This window comes from Montipora foliosa, chromosome 5 (genome assembly GCF_036669935.1).
Source record: "Montipora foliosa isolate CH-2021 chromosome 5, ASM3666993v2, whole genome shotgun sequence".
NCBI classification, from domain to species: Eukaryota; Metazoa; Cnidaria; class Anthozoa; order Scleractinia; family Acroporidae; genus Montipora; species Montipora foliosa.
This window is the reverse complement of record NC_090873.1, coordinates 40,655,239-40,675,238: the sequence shown is the minus strand read 5'-3', so window position 1 is coordinate 40,675,238 and position 20,000 is coordinate 40,655,239. Positions and strand designations below refer to the sequence as shown.

General features: G+C 38.7%; 2 protein-coding genes and 1 long non-coding RNA gene across 10 annotated transcripts in view; 1 reads left to right on the top strand and 2 right to left on the bottom strand.

The window, feature by feature from the left end:
• Positions 1 to 17,067, top strand: part of LOC138004185 (uncharacterized) — a 30,704-nt gene extending 13,637 nt beyond the window's left edge. For all 4 annotated transcript variants that reach the window (XR_011123768.1, XR_011123767.1, XR_011123766.1 and 1 more), the window contains one exon: positions 16,463 to 17,067. This is a non-coding gene — a long non-coding RNA (uncharacterized lncRNA). The remainder of the gene's footprint in view (positions 1 to 16,462) is intronic.
• LOC138004184 (collagen alpha-1(XXIII) chain-like) lies at positions 3,494 to 8,715 on the bottom strand. Its single transcript, XM_068850631.1, has 5 exons — positions 8,396 to 8,715; positions 6,545 to 7,006; positions 5,719 to 5,985; positions 4,615 to 4,710; positions 3,494 to 3,803 (listed from the first exon to the last, which is right to left on the bottom strand). Exons 1-5 carry the CDS (start codon positions 8,646 to 8,648, stop codon positions 3,793 to 3,795), a joined length of 1,089 nt encoding a protein of 362 aa, XP_068706732.1. The 5' UTR covers positions 8,649 to 8,715; the 3' UTR covers positions 3,494 to 3,792.
• A 2,074-nt stretch (positions 17,068 to 19,141) lies between the features above and the next one.
• The window catches only part of LOC138004176 (uncharacterized), a 45,977-nt gene continuing 45,118 nt past the window's right edge, over positions 19,142 to 20,000 (bottom strand). For all 5 annotated transcript variants that reach the window (XM_068850611.1, XM_068850614.1, XM_068850615.1 and 2 more), the window contains one exon: positions 19,142 to 19,455. In XM_068850611.1, the coding sequence (XP_068706712.1) occupies positions 19,402 to 19,455 (54 nt within the window). In that variant the 3' untranslated portion in view covers positions 19,142 to 19,401. The remainder of the gene's footprint in view (positions 19,456 to 20,000) is intronic.

Below are 20,000 nucleotides of genomic sequence, written 5' to 3'. Positions count from 1 at the left end.
TTCAGTTTTAGCGAGCCACGTTTCTGCTACTTTGAGCCATTCATGCATTAGGTACTTCAACAAAAGCTATCTCGGCTGACATACCGTGTGGATGGAAATGAGTGCCACACGCCAGGTGGACAAAGGGGATTAATTAACTGAGTAGACACTGATTCCTTCTTTATAAGGACTTACTCAAATTAATAGCTATGCTTTTGTTCTCATGGATAAGGGCAAGACAGTTGCTCGGAAACCTTTTGGGAAGTCACAGGGAATATATAACCCACACACTGTTTGCAAGGAGCCAGGGTAGTAAGTCCCTGCATTGTGGTCAAGCAGAGCATTTCCCAGTGACTAATACGTGTACACTGTTTACCCTATTATGGTCAGTAAAAGATTGAATTAATTTTTTTTTCCAATTTTATCATGACATTTGTAGGGGAATCTTTGTTCACATTTTTGCCTCATAAGCAGAAGGGTATCTCAATCGGGTCGGCCAAGAATAAAGTACTGAACATTGAAAATGCGTTCCTTAAAAAACCCATATACCAGATAATCTCTGAGGACTCTGAGTAATGTTGCTTCGAAAAGTTGACGTTTTACAAAGAAGTTATGTAATCATTAGTGCCCTTGTCACCCAATAAATGCATCAGCTTTTGACGGCTAATTGGTGACTCGTTTCCATCTGAAGTTGAAACGCTTAAAACTGGAAATTCAACTAAATTTGACAAGTTTTTTTACTTTTTGAAGTCCATTTGTAAATAAATATAGATTACTTCATGGTTGGTGAGTGCGTACGATTTTTATTCACGAGTTGTGAAGGATCGCGTAGACGAACGAGCGAGGGAAGCGAACGAGTGAGTTTAACGATCCTTCACAACGAGTGAGTAATAAAAATCGTACAAACGAGCCAATCATGAAGTAATTTGTTTATTATATAAGTACAGAGATCATAAAGTTAACGAGGTATTTAAAGTGTTAATCGAAAGGCTATCAAACCACCAATAGCAAAATATTTTTGAAATAAAAGAAATCTTTACCTTCCATACCTCGCTTGAGCACTTTTAAAACTTTTTAAGATCTTCTGAAGTTTTTTTTTTGGAAAAAACTAAGCAATAAAAGATCAAAAACTTTGAAAAACATACACCAGTCTGCCGCCATGTTTTATTTACAAATCTGTGCACAGGCCACCCGCGCCAAAAAAACGTTACCATGGCAACGGTATAAGACATTTCTTTGAAGCTTAAAATCAAGATATATTGTCTTTTTTGAAAAAAAAAAAAACATAACAAAAAACAGGAGGGTCAAATCTTCCCATTCAGGTGACATATAACATTAGAAATGATCTCTAAAATATTTAAAATTCAACAAAACCTGTAGGCTAGGCTAGTTTTTTCAGAAAAATCTTTTTTTTTTTGTCTGAAAACTCTTTCGAGCCTCGTTAACCAAAAGAAACGCGGCATTATTCTGCAGGGTTCACGAGCCAAGGTAATTACAATTAAATGCAATTACTAAATTGATACGTTTGACAAGTTTAGTGTATATGATGCACTCGTGGCCAATTTTTCACATTTTGAAAAAATAATAACAATAAATAAATAAATAAATAAATATAAATAAATAAAAATGAAAAACTGACCTCTCCCCATTGGGGCTTCTCAGGGCCAATGAAACAGTCACTGCCATCACAGAACAACTTAACCACGACAACTCTCAAGAGTCCCAACTGGCTGGAGGCAAACCAGTAAGTGGCTATTTACAAGCCAAGAAGTTGAACCAGGGACTACAAAGAGCCTTTAACCTGGGATCTCCGGATCTTACAACATCGTTCCCAGGGTCTTTCTTCTCTGCCTCTTCATCTTCTCAACGACAAAGGAGACAGAGAAGAGAGGTTGCGGGCCCTAACCACTGGCTCGCACGTACTTTGACATTAGAGAGATTAAGCATCGTGTTTACGTGAACGGCAAACGTGAAACGGCAAACGCGAAACGGTGGACTGCTGCTTGTCATAAAATCCTGAAAATGATATTATTCGAACTCGTTTCTTTCTTTTAAAAAGCCACTTGATACCTGCTGGTAACAGCCAAGAAATGAGCTCGTATCAAACGAGTTTCTTCTACTTTTGGCAAATTTTAGTTTGACGTTTGCCGACAGGTGAATCATAGACGGTGTATGAGAGCGGTATACTATCGTCGTGGTCCATTTAAAGCCGCAGCACCACAGAAAAATCAATTACATAACCGCAAAACCCGCGAAACGTCTTGTTCAATAAACAAAAATAAATGTCTACACATTCCACTTAAATTAGTAAATAATTACAATGTGTTATTGTTCTTTGTGTCAGAATAACACGTCACATATTTGCATTAAACATGTCTCGACAGGTGTCAGTTATATCGAACAATACAAAGTTACTCGTTGGCATTTTGTGTACTTATATTAACATTAACTCGGATCCAGGGAGGGGGAGCGTGGAACCGAGTTTACATGATCGCCCCAGTTATCAAAGTTGACCGAGTGAGACTTTTGGATATTTTTGGAATAACTGCCACCACTGGGAAAATGCCATAAAAACAACATATTGTTTCTTTCGGGCAAATACTTTAATGCAAATTCAAGTGTATCTTACAAAAGAAGCTTTATACTTTCTGGGACTTCGCGATGGCAGTCGTGAAACAGTCCACTGTTTTTATTTCCTTCAAAATTGGGATCATAATCGAATTATCATTTTTTGTTGGCGTGAAATTGAAATGTAGTAAACTCTAGAATTTCCACAGTTCAATACAGGGTTCAATATCTTCCTGAGACGACGAAAACCAAAATTCTCCGTAACATTGAAAGAAATATTTCGTAGCACACTCAACTGGGAAATAGTTCTTCACGTGCCACTCGCGTTTTTAAGACTAATGGCTCTTACCTAAAACAAAGCTGAATCGGTCTGGATGGTATCAAAATCAGTAAACAAAGGTCGAAAGCTACATAGGCCATAACGCGCCCTTTTCCCATCATTGAGTTTGCGGGAAGGCGCTGGTCTCAATTTTCCATTTAATTTGTCCAAGATTGTAAAATTAAATACCATTTCCCAGATCAAGTGTCTGCTGACACCGCGAATGTTCTCCATTCCACAAACAAAACTAGTCACATTCTCGAGGCAATACACAGCAGGCATAACCACAAATTCAGAATGAACAGAAATGGATTGTTTAAACTCTGTACTGCTGCAAACAATAAACAATACCGGAAAGAAAATTCATATTTCATAGTCAATCACCACGAACAAAAACATCCTCGCATGTCATGCATGCTCGTTACGGTTTCGAATGACTGACAGACTTCTTTACAGGGCAAAGACCAAAATCAGCTCTTTTTTTAGCTCCTAGCATGACTGCTGAGGTGTAGACAGATCATGTGTAGGCTCTCTAATGGAATTAGTGGAGAAAAAAAGAAGAATCCATCGGTTTTATTCTAATCCGCACAAAGTATATGCAATGTTTACGGAGCTCATCATGAGACCTTTATATAAAAAACACTTTATTTCGTAAGGTAAAACAGTTACAAAACGGTACCAGCCAGACGATCCGCGTCCGCAAACGCTTCATCGCCTACTTCTATGTAGAAAGCTGACCCGGCCTACAAATCTACCAAGATACAGTCACTTTAATGAAGTAAAATAATCGTTGCCATCAAAATGATTATCGTCAAAAAGAAGAAGAAAGAACTTCACATCACAGCAAATTGAAAAGCTTTCGTGTGCTGTCTGGTCTTTATACTCAACAGGATCCTGATACCGGTAGGCTATCACCCTTTTTAGTCTCAGGTGTCCCCTGCAAAATTAAAATTAGAACGGCTTAGCCTTTTACGTACCCTTGGCCATGCTGGTGTTTCTGGCAGCGAAGATGTAATAAAAACATTGGACGTCTTGTTCCTCGTATGATATTTCATCTTAGCCATGTTCAAAGTTCCAAAACAAAGGAAAAATTGTCAAAGGACAGTAAGAAGTCTCTCGCATGAGTATTTTTAGTTAGCTTCTAGCCCAGACGACAAGGGAGAGGTCCTGGCAACGAAGTTAACAACGTGTCAGGAGCCCCCGAAAATTTTAATTTGAAAAGATATTTGGGTCGGTAACATATAAATCATCGTTTACTTTGTATTCTTTATTAATTTCTTTCAGTTAGAGACTCTACGTAGATGTCATTTATCGTCTGAATCAGTTATTTAACAGAGAGAAGTCATAAAGTGATTAACTACTCAATAAAGCAAATCCTGTAGAGACTTTTATTTCGGGGCAACCAAGGACAAATTCTCTATCATTCACCAAACAAAGCGATTTCTACGCTTCTGGTAGGAAAGTTTATACATGAAATATGTTTCTGAAAGTTGGCTCCAATAGATTTTTAGAAACTCATTGCTTAGATTTCACAAGCTGACCTCAGGTGTCATCCCAGAAAAAATACAAGCATATTATCAGATGTCTAAATTAAAACCTCTCGAAAGCCAAAGGTTTATGGCAAATTCCTTCACGATATGAAAATTCCAATTAACGTCTCACTAAAGAAATATCAAGCATTTGTGTGACCTTCGGACTGGATATTTTCCTAAAATTTCATTGGTTCTTCTTTGCTCCGATGTTTTTACCTTTTTCTCCTTTTCCTCCCGGATATCCCGGTCTCCATTTGATCCCACGGAACGCTCGAGCTCCTCTTCCCCACTTTCCTGGTGGCCCTGGTTCACCTGAAACACATAAAAGGTACAAAGACCGTTGCCGATGCACACACGGAATAAGAAGCCTGATAGTGGTCTTCAAAACTGAGCTCTACACCGTGAAGTTTCACTTTCCACTATCCGCGACTGCGGGGCTTTAATAAACACGAAAAGATTACTAATCACCAAAGGGAGCATTGAGCCAATTAAGATGAAATGAAAACACGTAAAAAAAAAGAAGAAGAAAAAAAAAACAAAAGAAAAGAAAAGAATAAAAAGGTTTTTTGATTAAGAAATAAAGGAACCCCAAGGTGAATAAATCATAGAAACCTTGATTGGTTGACCGACTGACTGCCTCAGGACGGTGTTCAGTAGATTAAATCGTATTACATTGTCCTACGTGTGCGCGAGTTGGATTCGCGAAAGGTAATCTTATCTTGATGTAGCAACGCTGTCTCATGACTAGCCTAATAAAGAAAATTATCATCGGGTACTATTTAGGAGAAAGGACTTTTTGATCATCCTCGGTTTGACCATTGACCGCATTTTGTCTTCACAAGTGTTCTGGAATGGAAAATCACAACGCTTAGCCTACTAGCCGTCCTCTTTGTTTGAAAAGGTAATCACAAGACTTCAAGTGCAATGTGGACTAAATTAGTACGAGTAAATATTTACAAAGACTAACACAATTAGACGAGCCCGTAAGGCGAGCTTTCATTAGGAGTGCTCATTTATTCCAAGGAACACCAGAAAAATCATGTGATGACTTATAAATAACATAGGAGGAAAAAAATCGAGAGAGATTTATTTTAATTATAATAGGGCGCGCAACACGCAATCGGGCAAAATTGTGCCATCCAGGGCTTTCGTTTGATTTGTGAGTTTCTTTTATCTTTAAATAATCAGCATGCTTGGTTCGTTACCTCTTTTTGTTCATGTATATTATTAGGGTTTTCCAACTATATATTTTTTTGTTATTTCAGTACGAAAACCATAAATAATTAATAATTGACTTTGTTTTGTTGTGTCAACACTTGCCTTTTCCTCCGTTACAACCGGGATCTCCTTTGGGGCCAGTTGCTCCGTAATCTCTCTTTGGTCCTACAGGGCCACGGATTGCAGTATCTTCCTTAACTCCTGGTATTCCATTTTTTCCATTTAGTCCATTCATTCCTGGTGGTCTCTGCCTTCCTTGTCGACCACGCGGGCCTGGGGGTCCCTTTACAAATACTCTGCCTGGAGCTCGAATTACGGTCTCCACAGCAAAGGAACCCACTTTTTTCTTTATTTCTTCGCGGATATTTTCTAATGCGAGACAACAGTAGATTGTTAGTGAATCTTCTGCTTGCAGTTGTAGAATCTTCAGTTATTCAGGAACGCTACTGATTACAGCTGATAAATGAGAAGCTTCACTTTAAAGATCGGATAACTTTTTCCGGTGGATATAAGTCACTATCTGACACTGTAGCAGTCTCCATCAGTATTTGTTCGTGTAACCATGTGCACACTCTACGCGCGCACAGCTAAGAAAAGGCGGCAACGAAAATCTTGTCCTGAAATTAGTTTTATACTTTGGATGGTGAATTATTCACAGTAATTGGAAAAAAAAACTTATCCCGACTTTGAATAGCTGGGTTGAGATAACTCGGGAGACGCAATTTCCCCAGACCTTGAAAGAATGATTACAATTCCAGAAATGTTCCAAAATACAGTGATAGGTAACACATCAAATAATTAAACAAATAAATAAATAAATAAGTAAATAAATAAATACATACATACATACATACATACATACATACATAAATAAATAAATAAATAAATAAATAAATAAATAAGTAAACTAACAAAGACTACTAGTTACCTATTCCAAGAATTCCAGTAACACCCGGTTCTCCTTTCATTCTTCTTAATCCTGGAAAACCGACATCTCCTTTTACTCCCTTTTCGCCTTTTGGATCTTGCATAGCCTTTGGTCGATATTTCCATAGATAACATGCAGCTTTAGGACCAGGAGGTCCTGGAGGTCCCCAGTCGCCTTTGCTCCCACGGGGTCCATATTTCCCCACTCCACCCTTTGGACCTTGACATCCTGGCATCCCTGGGGAACCTCTAAGTCCTTGGGGTCCGGATTGCCCCGGTTCACCCTTGTCACCCTGTAGTCCCGGCTCTCCTTTCGGACCGCTGGGGCTCGGCAGGCAGATTAAACCATTGTAAGGCCAAAGTTTGATGATTTCTTCACGAACGTTTCCTAAACTGACGGGAACTTGAGACCTTTGTTTCAAGCTACGACGAGAACATTTCCCAGTGGATTCCTCATCTACCTCTGGCCAAAATCGAAATTCACAAAAAGTTAATTTTAATGGCCCCGCACATATCACTACTTAAGGCATGGCATACCCGAAAATAAACTAGACACAATAAACTAAAAAATACACATATTTGGAAATGTCATCGCTAAGTTCGTTGTTATTGATAGACTGTTTAAAAGGATATTTTTTACAACTTGAAGAACTTGATGACTTTCGTTTTTTGGGTATCATAAAAATCTTTCTTATGAAAATTGATAGCTGAAAGTAACTTCAATGGGCTGTTCAGCGAAATTTCGTCCGGCTCAGTGCTGTAGCTGTCCTCATTTTTAAGACAAAACATTATAAAATAACCGGCCCTTTCCGAAACGTGAGGGACTACCTTCCCATGCAACCGCCGTTTTCAATCTTTTACGTGATGTTTTGATTACTGGACGTTACCGTTTTCGACAAACTTGGAAAAGTGTAGACGGATGGTCGTTTGGCGAAAATTTCATCAAAATTTCAATCCGAATAGATATTTAACGAAGTATTCTGTTGTGGGTTCCGCGTGAGTTATTTGCTGCGTATCGCTATAGTTATTAGCTTTTGGCAAGAACAAGCACCACCTCAACATCGTTCGGCGTTCTATAAAATACCCCTGCCGATACAACAGGACTCGTTTAGTCTCATACAAAATGCTTGAATGATATTTTGTATAGAGCAACTCCGTTCAAGTTGTTTCTCATTTTTCAGTCCCTCGTGAAAATATGCAAACTCTAAGAAATGTAACCCTAAGTGACTTTTATGGCAGAAGCAGGCGTACAGCCTAGTTTGCTTTAGGAATTTGTAGGGTTAAAGTTGGTTCACGGCGTCTTTGCTGACTTCTGATTCTTCTTTTCTGGAAATGGGCTGGCATGGAAGAGGAAGATCGCTGAGGTAAGTGTTATTGCTTACTAACCTGAATAAAACTCAAGTTCCCCTTGATACAGAAGGCGTTATTGCTCGCTTTGAAATCACTGCTTCACGACTAATTCAACCGCCGTTGATAGGGAACAAGAGACTCAGATGCCAACAACTTATTGACTAAACAGGAGAAGGAATGGAAAAACTTATCCTGGCGCGCTGACGTTTATAACAGCACAAAGCGTTTTCACAGAACCATGACAAGGAATTGTACGGAAATTGTAGAAGGCTCATAAAGAGAAAGAGCCCTCCTATTACACCTTTTTTTAAAAAGTATATTCAGTCCATGTGTAGACAGAGCCCTTTTACTTGGTTCAGCTCCCCATTGATCGAGGGAAAGGGGAAATGGATGTAAACCTCTAGGCTCAATTGGCTCAATCTTCAGAGCTGGCGTGATATCGAGGTAAGGCCGTTGGAAACATAACGGGTTTCCAGGGTTCTGGAATTATCAGATTTCTTACCGTGATTGTAATCTATGTTGCCAGTGTTTGGATAAGCGACTGGACTTTTCACCATAGCCTTAAGTTGTTCAGCTTCTAGCCAAAGCCTCATTTCCAGCTCTTTGACTTGCCTTTCAACGGAGTAATTCCATATGAACAGAACCACAGTCAAACAGCTGCCAAAAAAAGACAAAATGCATAAAATCAGGAGAAGACTCAGGCTTGCTTTACTGTCTGAATAGGATGCCATGGATTCTTTTCCAGGGACTTCCATATTGCTGACGTTTTTGGAGCCTGTTAGTACTGGCTGGTACGGTCTCCTGAACCCCACTTAATTTGTGTCAAATCATCTTGACTTTTATAACCGCTTCTCAGACTATTGAATTTCACTGTCTGATAATAGAACAATCTTTCTGCGTTTCGAACATGATTCTTCAACGATTCAGCAAGCTGAATTAATGGGGAAAATTGAGGTATTGAGCCCGATAAAGATGTAATCCACAATTTTAACAAAAAAAATTTTTTGTAGACAACAAAAAATAAGGGAAACCGACAACAGACTTTTGGATGGAAACCGACAACGAAAATGAAACACCGATACTTCCGTGCGTCGGCACATGGTATAAGACAGGATGTAGCTTTAACGGGAGTGTCGTCTTCACTCATTAATACGAGTGATTAGATCAGCTCAATAAACAGGAAATTAAATAATCAGAAGATAAAAATTGAACGGCGGAAATCGTAAGTTGTAGCAGAATTCTTAGTGTTTCGTTACAATTATAGGCCTTTTTTTGACGCACGGTATAGCAGTTCTAGTTTGGCAAAGTTACTTTATGCGCTTTTTTTTTTCAAGAGGTTCCGGTTCTATTTATGGTTCTGAATTAGATCTAAGGAAGGGGACGCTGTTCTGATTTATCAATATGCCTTGCGGGGCTCTTTAAAACTTAATTTACCGGTACAACTAATTGACGGTATACAGATATACAGATATATTGGCGTTTGAAGGGGAAGGGAAGGGAAGACCGGCGCGCAAACTCCTCGTTTTCCTGTAGGCTAGTGAACAGATGGATGGAAACACGTTTCGCTGAATTAAATGCAAGAAAACGTGATGATTGCTCAACAAATCAAACATTGACGGATATGTCCACACATGTATATGGGGATTTTCAAGACTAATCTGAAACTCTTTCATGACTTAGGAATTTCATAAAAAGAGACCAGCGGTCCGTTTCTCGAGGGTCCATAAAATTTATGGCCCCCTTTCGGGTGTCAAAATTCCCTTTGTATCTGAAGAACGGATCGAGAGGATCTCTTCACTGTCATTTTTTTTCTTTTTGTTACCTTGAAAAAATGTTAAAAGAGCGGCTTTCCAAAACAGGCGGTTGGCAGTTTCACAAATGGCTTTTAGGGCCCGAAAAGTTTTCCGGAACTTTCGAGAAACGGGGCCCCGCCTGGGTTCTCAGAGAAGGTTGGTTAGCGTTCACCATCGTTATTAAAGTACCATGACAACCCGGCTAGAGATAAGAGATTGGTGTTTGGGAAAAGGGTGATTCTGGTCCAGACCAACACTTAGGGACCTCACTTCCAGTATTCTCTTCGAAGGCGGGATTTATCGTTTAGTATCCACGAATTCAGACCATCAGCAAATGGTTAGACTCTCGGATAAAGACGATAAACCGTAGGTGACCGTAGGTGACGTTAGCTGAGTTCATTGTGTTGTGGTCTGTCCTCTATATGCATGGTATATAATGTATGGTTGAGAGGGTAATGCTATAGGACATTAGCTTCAACAAGCTTCTCTAAAATCGGGGGGTAAAGAAAGATATGATAATGATGAAGATGATGATCACAGTCTTACTGTTTGCATATGTCGTTGCGGATGCAGCATTTCTAGGAGTAATTAAACATTAACAAGACACCTTTTTCTCAAAGAAATTATGTTAGGTTGGGCTAAATGCATTCAAAGTTAACAACCTAAACGGAATCAGAATCTTTATTATCATTGATATTCAAGTGCAACGATTTTATGCTGACGCAACACTTGCTCTATAACGATTCTTCAATGGTCTTCAATTGACTCCGCCACTTCAAAACGAAATGAGCCATACGCTGTATCAAGTGAAAAAGCTTTAAAATATCTCATCGTTAGCGTTCTTTATTTCAAAACATTTTAATGTTGGCATTCCAGCATTTAAAAGTGAGAGTGTCATTATATCATGATCGTCATAAACTATGTCGTGATCATTACATAGTATTACATATTGAGTTATTACACACTGTATTAAGTGGGAAACGCCTAAACTAACTAGTCGTTAGCCTACATTTATCTAGACATTCCAGCATGTAATCACTGGTGCTTCATAAGCTAGATAAGTATGCTTTACTGATTGTTATCACCTTGATTACGTCTTGTTCTCAAGTCGGAACCTGTCCGAGTACCAAGGAGTAGAATTCTTAACAAGCTGTCGGTGGAAAGTAAAAAGAAATAAAAATTTGGTTTTATTCGTACTTGATAAAGGTAAAAACAGTTAACCACTGCGTAAGTAAGATTTTTGAGCTAACATTTGATCTTAAACCCCTGTTCACGAGAGCGACATTCCCCACTCGTCTGGGCGCTGGAAAATCTTTTTAACGCAAGATGTGCTAGGGTATTAAACTAAGCTAGTCAATTAATCTTTATATCTAATTCTTTTGAAACTCGTAAATCACGAATTTGGAAATTCTTAAGCAGCCTTACAGCTCTGTTTTCTTAACCTTTAGGTTTGAGTGGAATGAGACAGGCTACGTGTTCCGGAACTTTTCACGACACATATCAATGCTGGAACCCGACCAAGTATTTTTTTCCTCTTCTTCTTAGATAGTAAAATATCCGGATATCCGTTAAAGCAAGAACGGATATTTCCTAACAGCTTGTTTGGCGGTGTCCAGCTAGAAAGCTGTACTCTTTTGGACACCGCACACCTATCCACTGTTTACCTTATGGCCTAATTTCATTCTTGTTCTCCTCTTTTTGTTGTTATTATTATTATTATTATTATTATTATTATTATTATTATTATTATTATTATTATTATTATAAATCGTGTGTAAATGCTTAGCTTTGGACAGTGTTAATTAAAAAAAATTGAATTGAACTGAATATAATTTTAAAGGCACGTGGAATTTGAACGCACTACCACCGGTGAATATACTTTACCAAAAGACTTTTGATTCGGCCAGGCCCTTAATTCAAGGACATTTTAATTGAATCCTTTTCCGCTATGTTAAGTCTTCCTTGCATTCGGAAGTAGTGAAAAAACTATACCTTTAAAGTTGTTGTTATACGTGAGAAAGTGAGTGCCTTGCCAGAGGCCGACAAATGCTCTCTGCTCTCATAGGTCTTTGAATAAATAAAGAGACGGGGATTTCTTTAAAAGAACATCTACATATGGTTAAACTTTCGTCCTCTCGGACGAGGGAAATGAACTCAAGTTATTGTCTCGGTACAATTATTCATAGACATTGTGGGACAATGTCAAGGAAAATCCGTGCTCTGTTTGCAAAGAGGCAACGTTGATCTCGGTGTTGTGATCTAGCCGGGCACTACACGTATACCATCTGGCAGAGCAAAAACTATCTTCTGTAATCCACTTGCAAGAATGCCGCATTGTTACCGCAACCTTGTATAAGTTAATGGCCTATAAAGAATAAATTAGTGGCCTTAGCAAGTGAGTGTCCAATTTAGATCAGAGAGCCGTCTGAAGTAGTAATCGGAGCTTGTACTAGGTTCGACACCTGCAAAAGAGCACCGATAGAAATTTCCAGAATATCATCAGGTCCGAGTCAACATTCGGAAAATTATATTTCCTAATATCTTTCTTTACAGAAAGTCGTAATGTAAACTGCAGAAACCTCTGCTTGATTGTCATCGCGGAATTTCCGCTTAAGAGTTTAGCACAGCTTCCGTTGTTTCATCATTTTCGGCCTACCGAAGTTTGATGCCTTACTTCTTATCCACGATCAGGGTCTTTTCATTCTCGATCACTTCTGTAATATTAGGTCGTCTTAGAAATTTCGAACTTGAGTACTCGGGGTCGAGCTCTCCCTTGTTAAAGATATTTTTATCCTAAACAACTTCGTTGTATTTACCATCTCTGAAGCTCGGGCAGATGAAACATCGAGTACAGTAACCGCGAAGTCTGATGTGGAATTGATTGGTTACAATGATCAGCTGCTTAGACTGAAGACCGGATCGAAGCAGGCCGGAGAGCAGAATTAAGGATGGATTGTGGATTGTGGATTGTGGATTGTGGCAGTTTATGCCAAGACTAACTCTGGAAAAAATTGTGGGTGTCAGAGGATGACTTTCCCAACAGGAATCAGGATCAAAATTCAATGTCAAGTTGTTCTTAGCCGTCAAATTCATTAATTTACTGATGTTTTGAACGCCGTCCAGGGGGAGTATAAATACTCCTAGTCGCTTCATGGTACGGAAACCAGAGATAAGCGCCGGCCTGAGGAGCCTTCTAGGCTTGTAAGCAGTGACTTTACCTGTTTTAAGCCGAAAATAGGAGAAAAGAAGCGGACGAGTAAGTCACTCATGGGTCGCTGAAAATTTTTCTGACTTCAGTTGTCTACTATTCAATGGTTGGTCGTTACAAGTCACTACCATGATGAGCGGATGAATAAATGAATTAGTTGATGAATGAATGAATGAAGGAATGAATTAGTAGATGAATTAGTAGTTTGGAAAATACGGTAGGCAAAACTCAAGCCAAGATAAAATTGTCGCTCCATGAGCAGTTGAATGCAAGACCATTATTTTCAATATGTTGTGGCAGTCTCATGAGCCAATTGCGCAATGTTGTGAAGTGTGTTTGAAATATATTCAAACAGAAATGCACCTTGTACTAAATGGTAAATTAGAGTTATCATAAGTAATTACAAGCGATCAGACACAATTCTTTATATGGCTAAATGAAGTAAAGGCTCAGTCGTGTATTTTTATTTTTATTTTTTTCTTTGAAGTGGCAAAATATGTATTTTCTTACCGATTCCCATATTGCATGTAAGGTTGCTCTGTCGCTGGAAACTGCTGGGACACTGAACTCAAACAAATCGGCTGAATGAACCTTATATTTGACTCATAAATCTTCACGTTTGATTCAACTAAGATTGCAATATAGGATAAGGAATGATAACCATTTACGGAAATTACTGGTTGGATTTTCCTGATACGTGGCCGGGTTTGGAGACACGATCGACGATAACGGCGGAACTTTGTCGTTCATCGCGGCAGTGACTTGTAACGACCAACCGTTGAACAGTGGCGATTCAGAACAAATTTCAGCGACCCATGCGCGACTTACTCGTCCGCTTCGTTTCTTCTATTTTCGGCTTACCACCAAAAAAACTCCCCAAAATAAGATAACATAAGATAAGATAACTTTATTTATACACGGTGTTTCCATCAGTTGATTTAGTTCATTATCTATAGTAGTATATCTATCTACCTAACTACAATAACATTTAATAATAACAATTCAAATAAAAGAAATAAATAAAAATTCTGCTTTTCATGGAGGCCGTGCCTAAAATTTACTTAAAATTAAGATATTGCTTTAAACTGTGGCGACTTAGCTTAGATTTGAAATCGGTCAGTGAAGACGCTTGTCTTAGGTCCACAGGTAAGCTGTTCCACAACTGAGCTCCACTGTACAAAAGATTTCTCTTGAGATAATCAGTTCGGGGTTGTGGAAGAACTAATTTATTTTCGGTATTCCTTAAACGATAAGCACTTACGTTGTCACGATATACAAATCTTGATCTCAGATAATCAGGTGTCAAACCATGTAATGTTTTATACACTATGATAGACTTCTGTTCCAATCTTTGATAGTAGAGTCTTCGCCACCCTAGTGCCCGGAACAAATCATCCAAATTACTATCATAGCTGGCAGACATTAGGATGCGAGCTTCCCGATTTTGAAGCCTTTGCAGTTTTTCAGAAAGTTGCCTTTGACGTAGTACGAAATTCTTTGCATTTGAGCAATTGCTTCTCGATTGCGTGTGTACTGCCACAAAAATTAAGTAAATGAAAAGGTGTCATCCCTAAATGTTTAGGGTTTAAAAAGGACGACTACGCAATTTAAAGTTTTTGAGTCAAATCTGTCACTATTGCTACAACTTCTCGGTTAGGCAAAAAAGCTACCTAGACGTTCCTACAGACTTGAAGTTCCCCAAGAACATCAGAACAGATAAATATTTTGTAGGAACGTAAGTTACAGTCACTAATCGGGTGACCGAGTTCTCGACGCCATATAAATGTATATTGGATTGCAGTACATTTATCTGCAACGAATGCACTCATAAGCAATGTTTTGGACAGTTTAGGCTCTTTGTGGCCAGATAAGGCTTAAAAAGCGGTTTGAAAAGCTCGAAAGTACAATTCTTGGCAAAATCTCCAACAGAGATTTGTTTGTCGTGTTTGTCACGCAGTTTTGTGGCCATCTACGGTTTCTTACTTTGAAAACGAATTCATCATTATTTCGGCTACTGCCCACACTAAACTAGTGTACCTAACATATAGTAATGCTGCGAATACCGATTCCTCAATTTCTTTATCGCGTGTAGAAAGAATAAATTGAATTTCAGTCACATCAAAATCACAACAAAGAACAAATGGACCGTATTTATTCGATTAACCCTCTTGGACACTTAATGAATTTTTGGACCTTGAGGGTGGGCACTTATTCGAGGCTGGCGCTTAATAAATTTTCACCATTTTCACAAAGTAGTAAGGTTATTTTGCAGACTTTGCAACAAAATAATAAATAAGAACAAATGGCCAAGATGTACCAAAGCAGATGGACGGGAGATTTTGCGACTGAAAAAACTTTGCGCCCACATGGGCATTGCAGTTGAAACTTTGAGGCATTCTCATAGACTGTCAGACAATGATTGTAGGCCAGTAAGTAAATAATAATCCGAAACACCCCTTTTGTTTGTGCACTTCAGCTATTTGTTTCCGCAGGGGTGGGGGTTGGGATGGGCGCTTATATTTCCTACGTACAGGGCGCCCTTTGAGATGAGAAGTTAAATATTTTGAGCAAGATGTACAACGTAGATTTGATTTTAGTTGTGTACTATACTTCGGCTGGGCAAACCAGCCGACCGACCTTCGAGGTGTCCGCTTGCTTAATCAATGCAATACGGTACCTCCGATCGGCTTAAGGTAATGCGATATAAACCATTTTTCAATGAATGATCATTGGCGATTTTCTTTACAGCACAATTTCTTTGAGTTTTGATAATCGATTCTAATTGTGGAGCCTTGAGACCACCATGTTCTATGTCACAAAGAATAGAAGACAGTAGTACCTTGTCGTTGCATTTCCTTAAAAGTCATATATGATGCTATTGGCTTCTTTGATCACGTTTTTGTGAGAAAAAAATAAATAAATAAGCCTGCACTTCACAATAGTAAGATAATAATTTCATTTTTCTTAGATTGAATGAATAAATGATTTCCTCAAAATTGAGCTTCTGCCCACGAAAAGGGGCATTTTTGAGGTACAAAGGCTTAATTTAAGTTACTTTCCTCGCTCTTAGGTGCTACTGAGATTTTGATTTCCAAGAAAGAGTATTTCTGTTTTTTCATAATTGATGCGGAATCCTCATCATTACCCACACACTCTTCTGTTGTATAAATATAAATCCTTATATTTTTGTTGGCTTTCCCTCACACTCAGCTGCAATCAGTAATCATAACTTAAATTGGTAAAATTCCCTCACAGTTATCCACTTACGCAGAATCAGGAACTTGGTAGTGATATTAAATTGCAACACGATGCGTCTTCAATTGACTCCGCCTTCTTCAAAATATCAAATTAAAATGAAATGCACCACATGCCGTGTATTTAGCCTCTTAAAACATGTAAACAACGATGCTTCATAATCTTGGTTGTTATGCTTTATTTCGAAACAGGTTTGTCAATATATACCCCGCTATGGACTGGTTTGAATTCTTACCACTGCATGAGCTGTTAAAAACTATTGGGAACCATAGCAAAGTTACAAATGTTGTATTTGTTTTTCTCTTTTCCCCAGATTAGTGATAGATGAGAAGCTTGGACATTGAACAGACTACTGAATATACTTTACGAAAGCACTTGTGATCTCTAGGGCCTCAATTAAACCGAAGGTCAGTTTTAGCGAGCCACGTTTCTGCTACTTTGAGCCATTCATGCATTAAGTACTTCAACAAAAGCTATCTTGGCTGACATACCGTGTGGATGGAAATGAGTGCCATACACCAGGTGGACAAAGACTCTGGGGATTAATTAACGGAGTAGACACTGATTCCTTTATAAGGACTTACTCAAATTAATAGCTATGCTTTTGTTCTCTTGGATAAGGGCAAGACAGTTGCTCAGAAACCTTTTGGGAAGTCACAGGGAATATATAACCCACACACTGTTCGCAAGAAGCCAGGGTAGTAAGTCCCTGCATTGTGGTCAAGCAGAGCATTTCCCAGTGACTAATACACTGTTTACTCCATTATGGTCAGTAAAAGATTGAATTCATTTTTTTTTTTTCAATTTTATCATGACATTTGTAGGGGAATCTTTGTCCCCATTTTTGGCCTCATAAGCAGAAGGCTATGTTTTCAGTTCTAATCGGTCGGCCAAGAATAAAGTACTGAACATTGAAAATGCGTTGCTTAATGAGCTATCTCTGAAAATTTGAACCCGATATACCAGACAATCTCTGAGGACTCTGAGTAATTTTGTTTCGAAACGTCGACGTTTTACTGAAAGAATTTATGTAATCATTAGTGCCCTTGTCACCCAATAAATGCATCAGCTTTTGACGGCTAATTGGTGACTCGTTACCATCTGAAGTTGAAACGCTTAAAATTGGAAATTCAACTAATTTGTAAATAAAAAGATGCCTTCTGCGAGCAAACTGAGTCGTATGCGCCAAATGTAAAAATGACGCCAGTAGTGATTCCCTCGTAGTCTACCTTCTCCAGCGCTTCTCGCCATCACAAATTTTGCCTCCCCCCCTCCCCCCCCCCCCCCCCCCCCAAAGTGTAGACAGCAATGAATAGGTCTTACTGAAAAGCGCGAGTTACCTTCTTCGCGAGAAAAAACGTTCACTAAGCCTCCAGGCAAGATTTGATGAACTGTCCGACGGTTTGGTAGCAATTTCTTTTTTCCCAATCGCGATATATCCTTTAAAAAAAATGTTTTGGGCCAAACGTTTCGGGAAGAAATGTACTGAGCGATAATCTGCTAAATTATGCCCAGGGCAAACATTTCCAAAGTCCTGTGTTGCGATCTAAGACCTTTGGCAATTTCTCCCATTTAATTACAACCAAAAGAAACGACTGTCCCATTTAATGAACTTAAGAAGGCTCGAAATAGTTTCTCCTTGTTTCAAACAAATAAATTAAACACATAGTGTCATTTTTGGTTCAGTTAGGGTAATCAGTATCAAGACGAAATTTGGCCAGGGTATTAAGTACCCATCATCGAAAAATCTTTTTTTTTTTGTTGCTGTCTTTATTTACTTGTTCAATTTGCAAGCTAAACGTTCTTAATTAATCTAGGCAAGCATACAAAAAATAAAAATTAAAAAAAAATTACTGTCCGAAAGCAGAGATATAAACGAGCGGTGTGAAACTGAAATGTAGTAAACCCTATAATTTCCACCGTTCAATACAGGGTTCAACATCTTCCTAAGACGACGAAAACCAAGATTCCCCGTTAAGAAATATTTCGCAGCACACTCAACTGGGAAATAGCTTTTCACGTGCCATTCGCGTTTTTAAGACTGACGGCTCTTACCTAAAACAAAGCTGGACCTTCGCTTCATCGGTCTGGATGGTATCAAAATCAGTAAACAAAGGTCGACAGCTACATGAAGCCGTACGAAGGACATAATGCGCCCTTTTCCCATCATTGAGTTTCGGGGGGAGGAGAGGGGGGGGGGGAAGGGGTGGTCTCAAATTTCCATTTAAAGGGGCTACGTCACGTAATTTTAGGCAATTTCAGCATTGATCAAATGGTCATAGAATTAACTGAAATAACAAAATAACGGCTCAAAACTATAGAGGAACTCAAACAAATTACAGGAAAGCTAAGGAGGGACAAGGATGGACAAAACTGGGGAGGATTGAAATGGATCGCATTTAGGTAAATTTGAAAAACGTCGTCCCGCCTTTTTTCAAACTTACATCAGTTTATATCAAAATGTCATTTAAACAGCTGGAAAATCATTCTCAATTGTTACGTAATTTTCCAAATGAAAGACTCTTGCTCTGCCAATTTGACGTTTAGAGCTCATAACTAACAAAATTAAACAAAATTACCTAAAACATCGTGACCAAGCCCCTTTAATCTGTCCAAGATTGTAGAATTAAATACCATTTCCCAGGTCAAGTGTCTGCTGACACCGCGACTGTTCTCCATTCCACAAACAAAACTGGTCACGTTCTCGAGGCAATACACAAATTCAGAATGAACAGAAATGGATTGTTTAAATTCTGTACTGCTGCAAAGAATAAACAATACCGAAAAGCAAATTCATATTTCATAGTCAATCATGCAAAGCCCAAAAGCGGCTTTTTTCTTAGCTCCTAGCATGCCTGCTGAAGTGTAGACAGATCACGTGAGGCAACTAAATCCTGTAGGCTCTCTTTAGAATTAGTGGAGAAAAAAAGAAGAATCCATCGGTTTTATTCTAATCCACACAAAGTATATGCAATGATCACGGAACTCATCATGAGACCTTTATAACAAACACTTTATTTCGTAAGGTTAAGGCAGTTACAAAACGGTATCCGCAAAAGCTTCATCGCCTACTTCTATATAGAAAACTGATCCGGGCTACAAATCTACCAAGATACAGTCAATTTAATGAAACAAAATAATCGTTGCCAACATAATGATTATCGTCAATAAAAAAGAAGAGAGAACTTCATAGCATAGTTAATGAACATGAACATTCAAATTAAGCTTTCGTGTGCTGTCCGGCCTTTATACTCAACAGGATCCTGATACCGGTAGGCTATCACCCTTTTCAGTCTCAGGAGTCCCCTGCAAAATTAAAATTATAGAGGCTGAGCCTTTTACGTAATCTTGACCATGTTGGTGTTTCTGACAGCGAAGAGGTAAAATAAACATTAAAGTCTTGTTTCATGTGTGACATTTCATCTTAGCCATGTTCAAAGTTTCAAAACAAAGGAAGAATTGTCAAAGGACAGTAATTGAGTGTCTCGCGTGAGTATTGTTAGTTACTAGCTTCTAGCCCAGACGAGAAGGGAGAGGGCCTGGCAACGACGTTGACAACGTGTCAAGAGGCCCCAAAAATTTTAATTTGAAAAGAAAGTTGGGATGGTAGCATAACCATTGTTTTCTTTGTATTCTCCTTCATTAATTTCTTTCAATTAGAGACTCTACGGAGATGCCATTTATCCCCTAAATCAATTATTTAAAAGAGTCTGAGAAGTCATTAACCACTCGATCAAGCAAATCCTGTAGCGACTTTTATTTCGGGGCAACAAGGGACAATTTCTCTATCATCCACCAAACAAGGGATGTCGACGCTTCTGGTATGAAAGTTTATATATGGAATGACACCT

Coding starts and splice junctions, on each gene's coding strand:
- LOC138004184 (XM_068850631.1), bottom strand. CDS start 8,648: ATGGAAGTCCCTGGAAAAGAATCCATGGCATCCTATTCAGACAGTAAA. Junction 7,007..8,395: donor CAACATAGATTACAATCACG/GTAAGAAATCTG, acceptor GATTTTGGCCAG/AGGTAGATGAGGAATCCACT. Junction 5,986..6,544: donor TACTGGAATTCTTGGAATAG/GTAACTAGTAGT, acceptor GTCTCGCATTAG/AAAATATCCGCGAAGAAATA.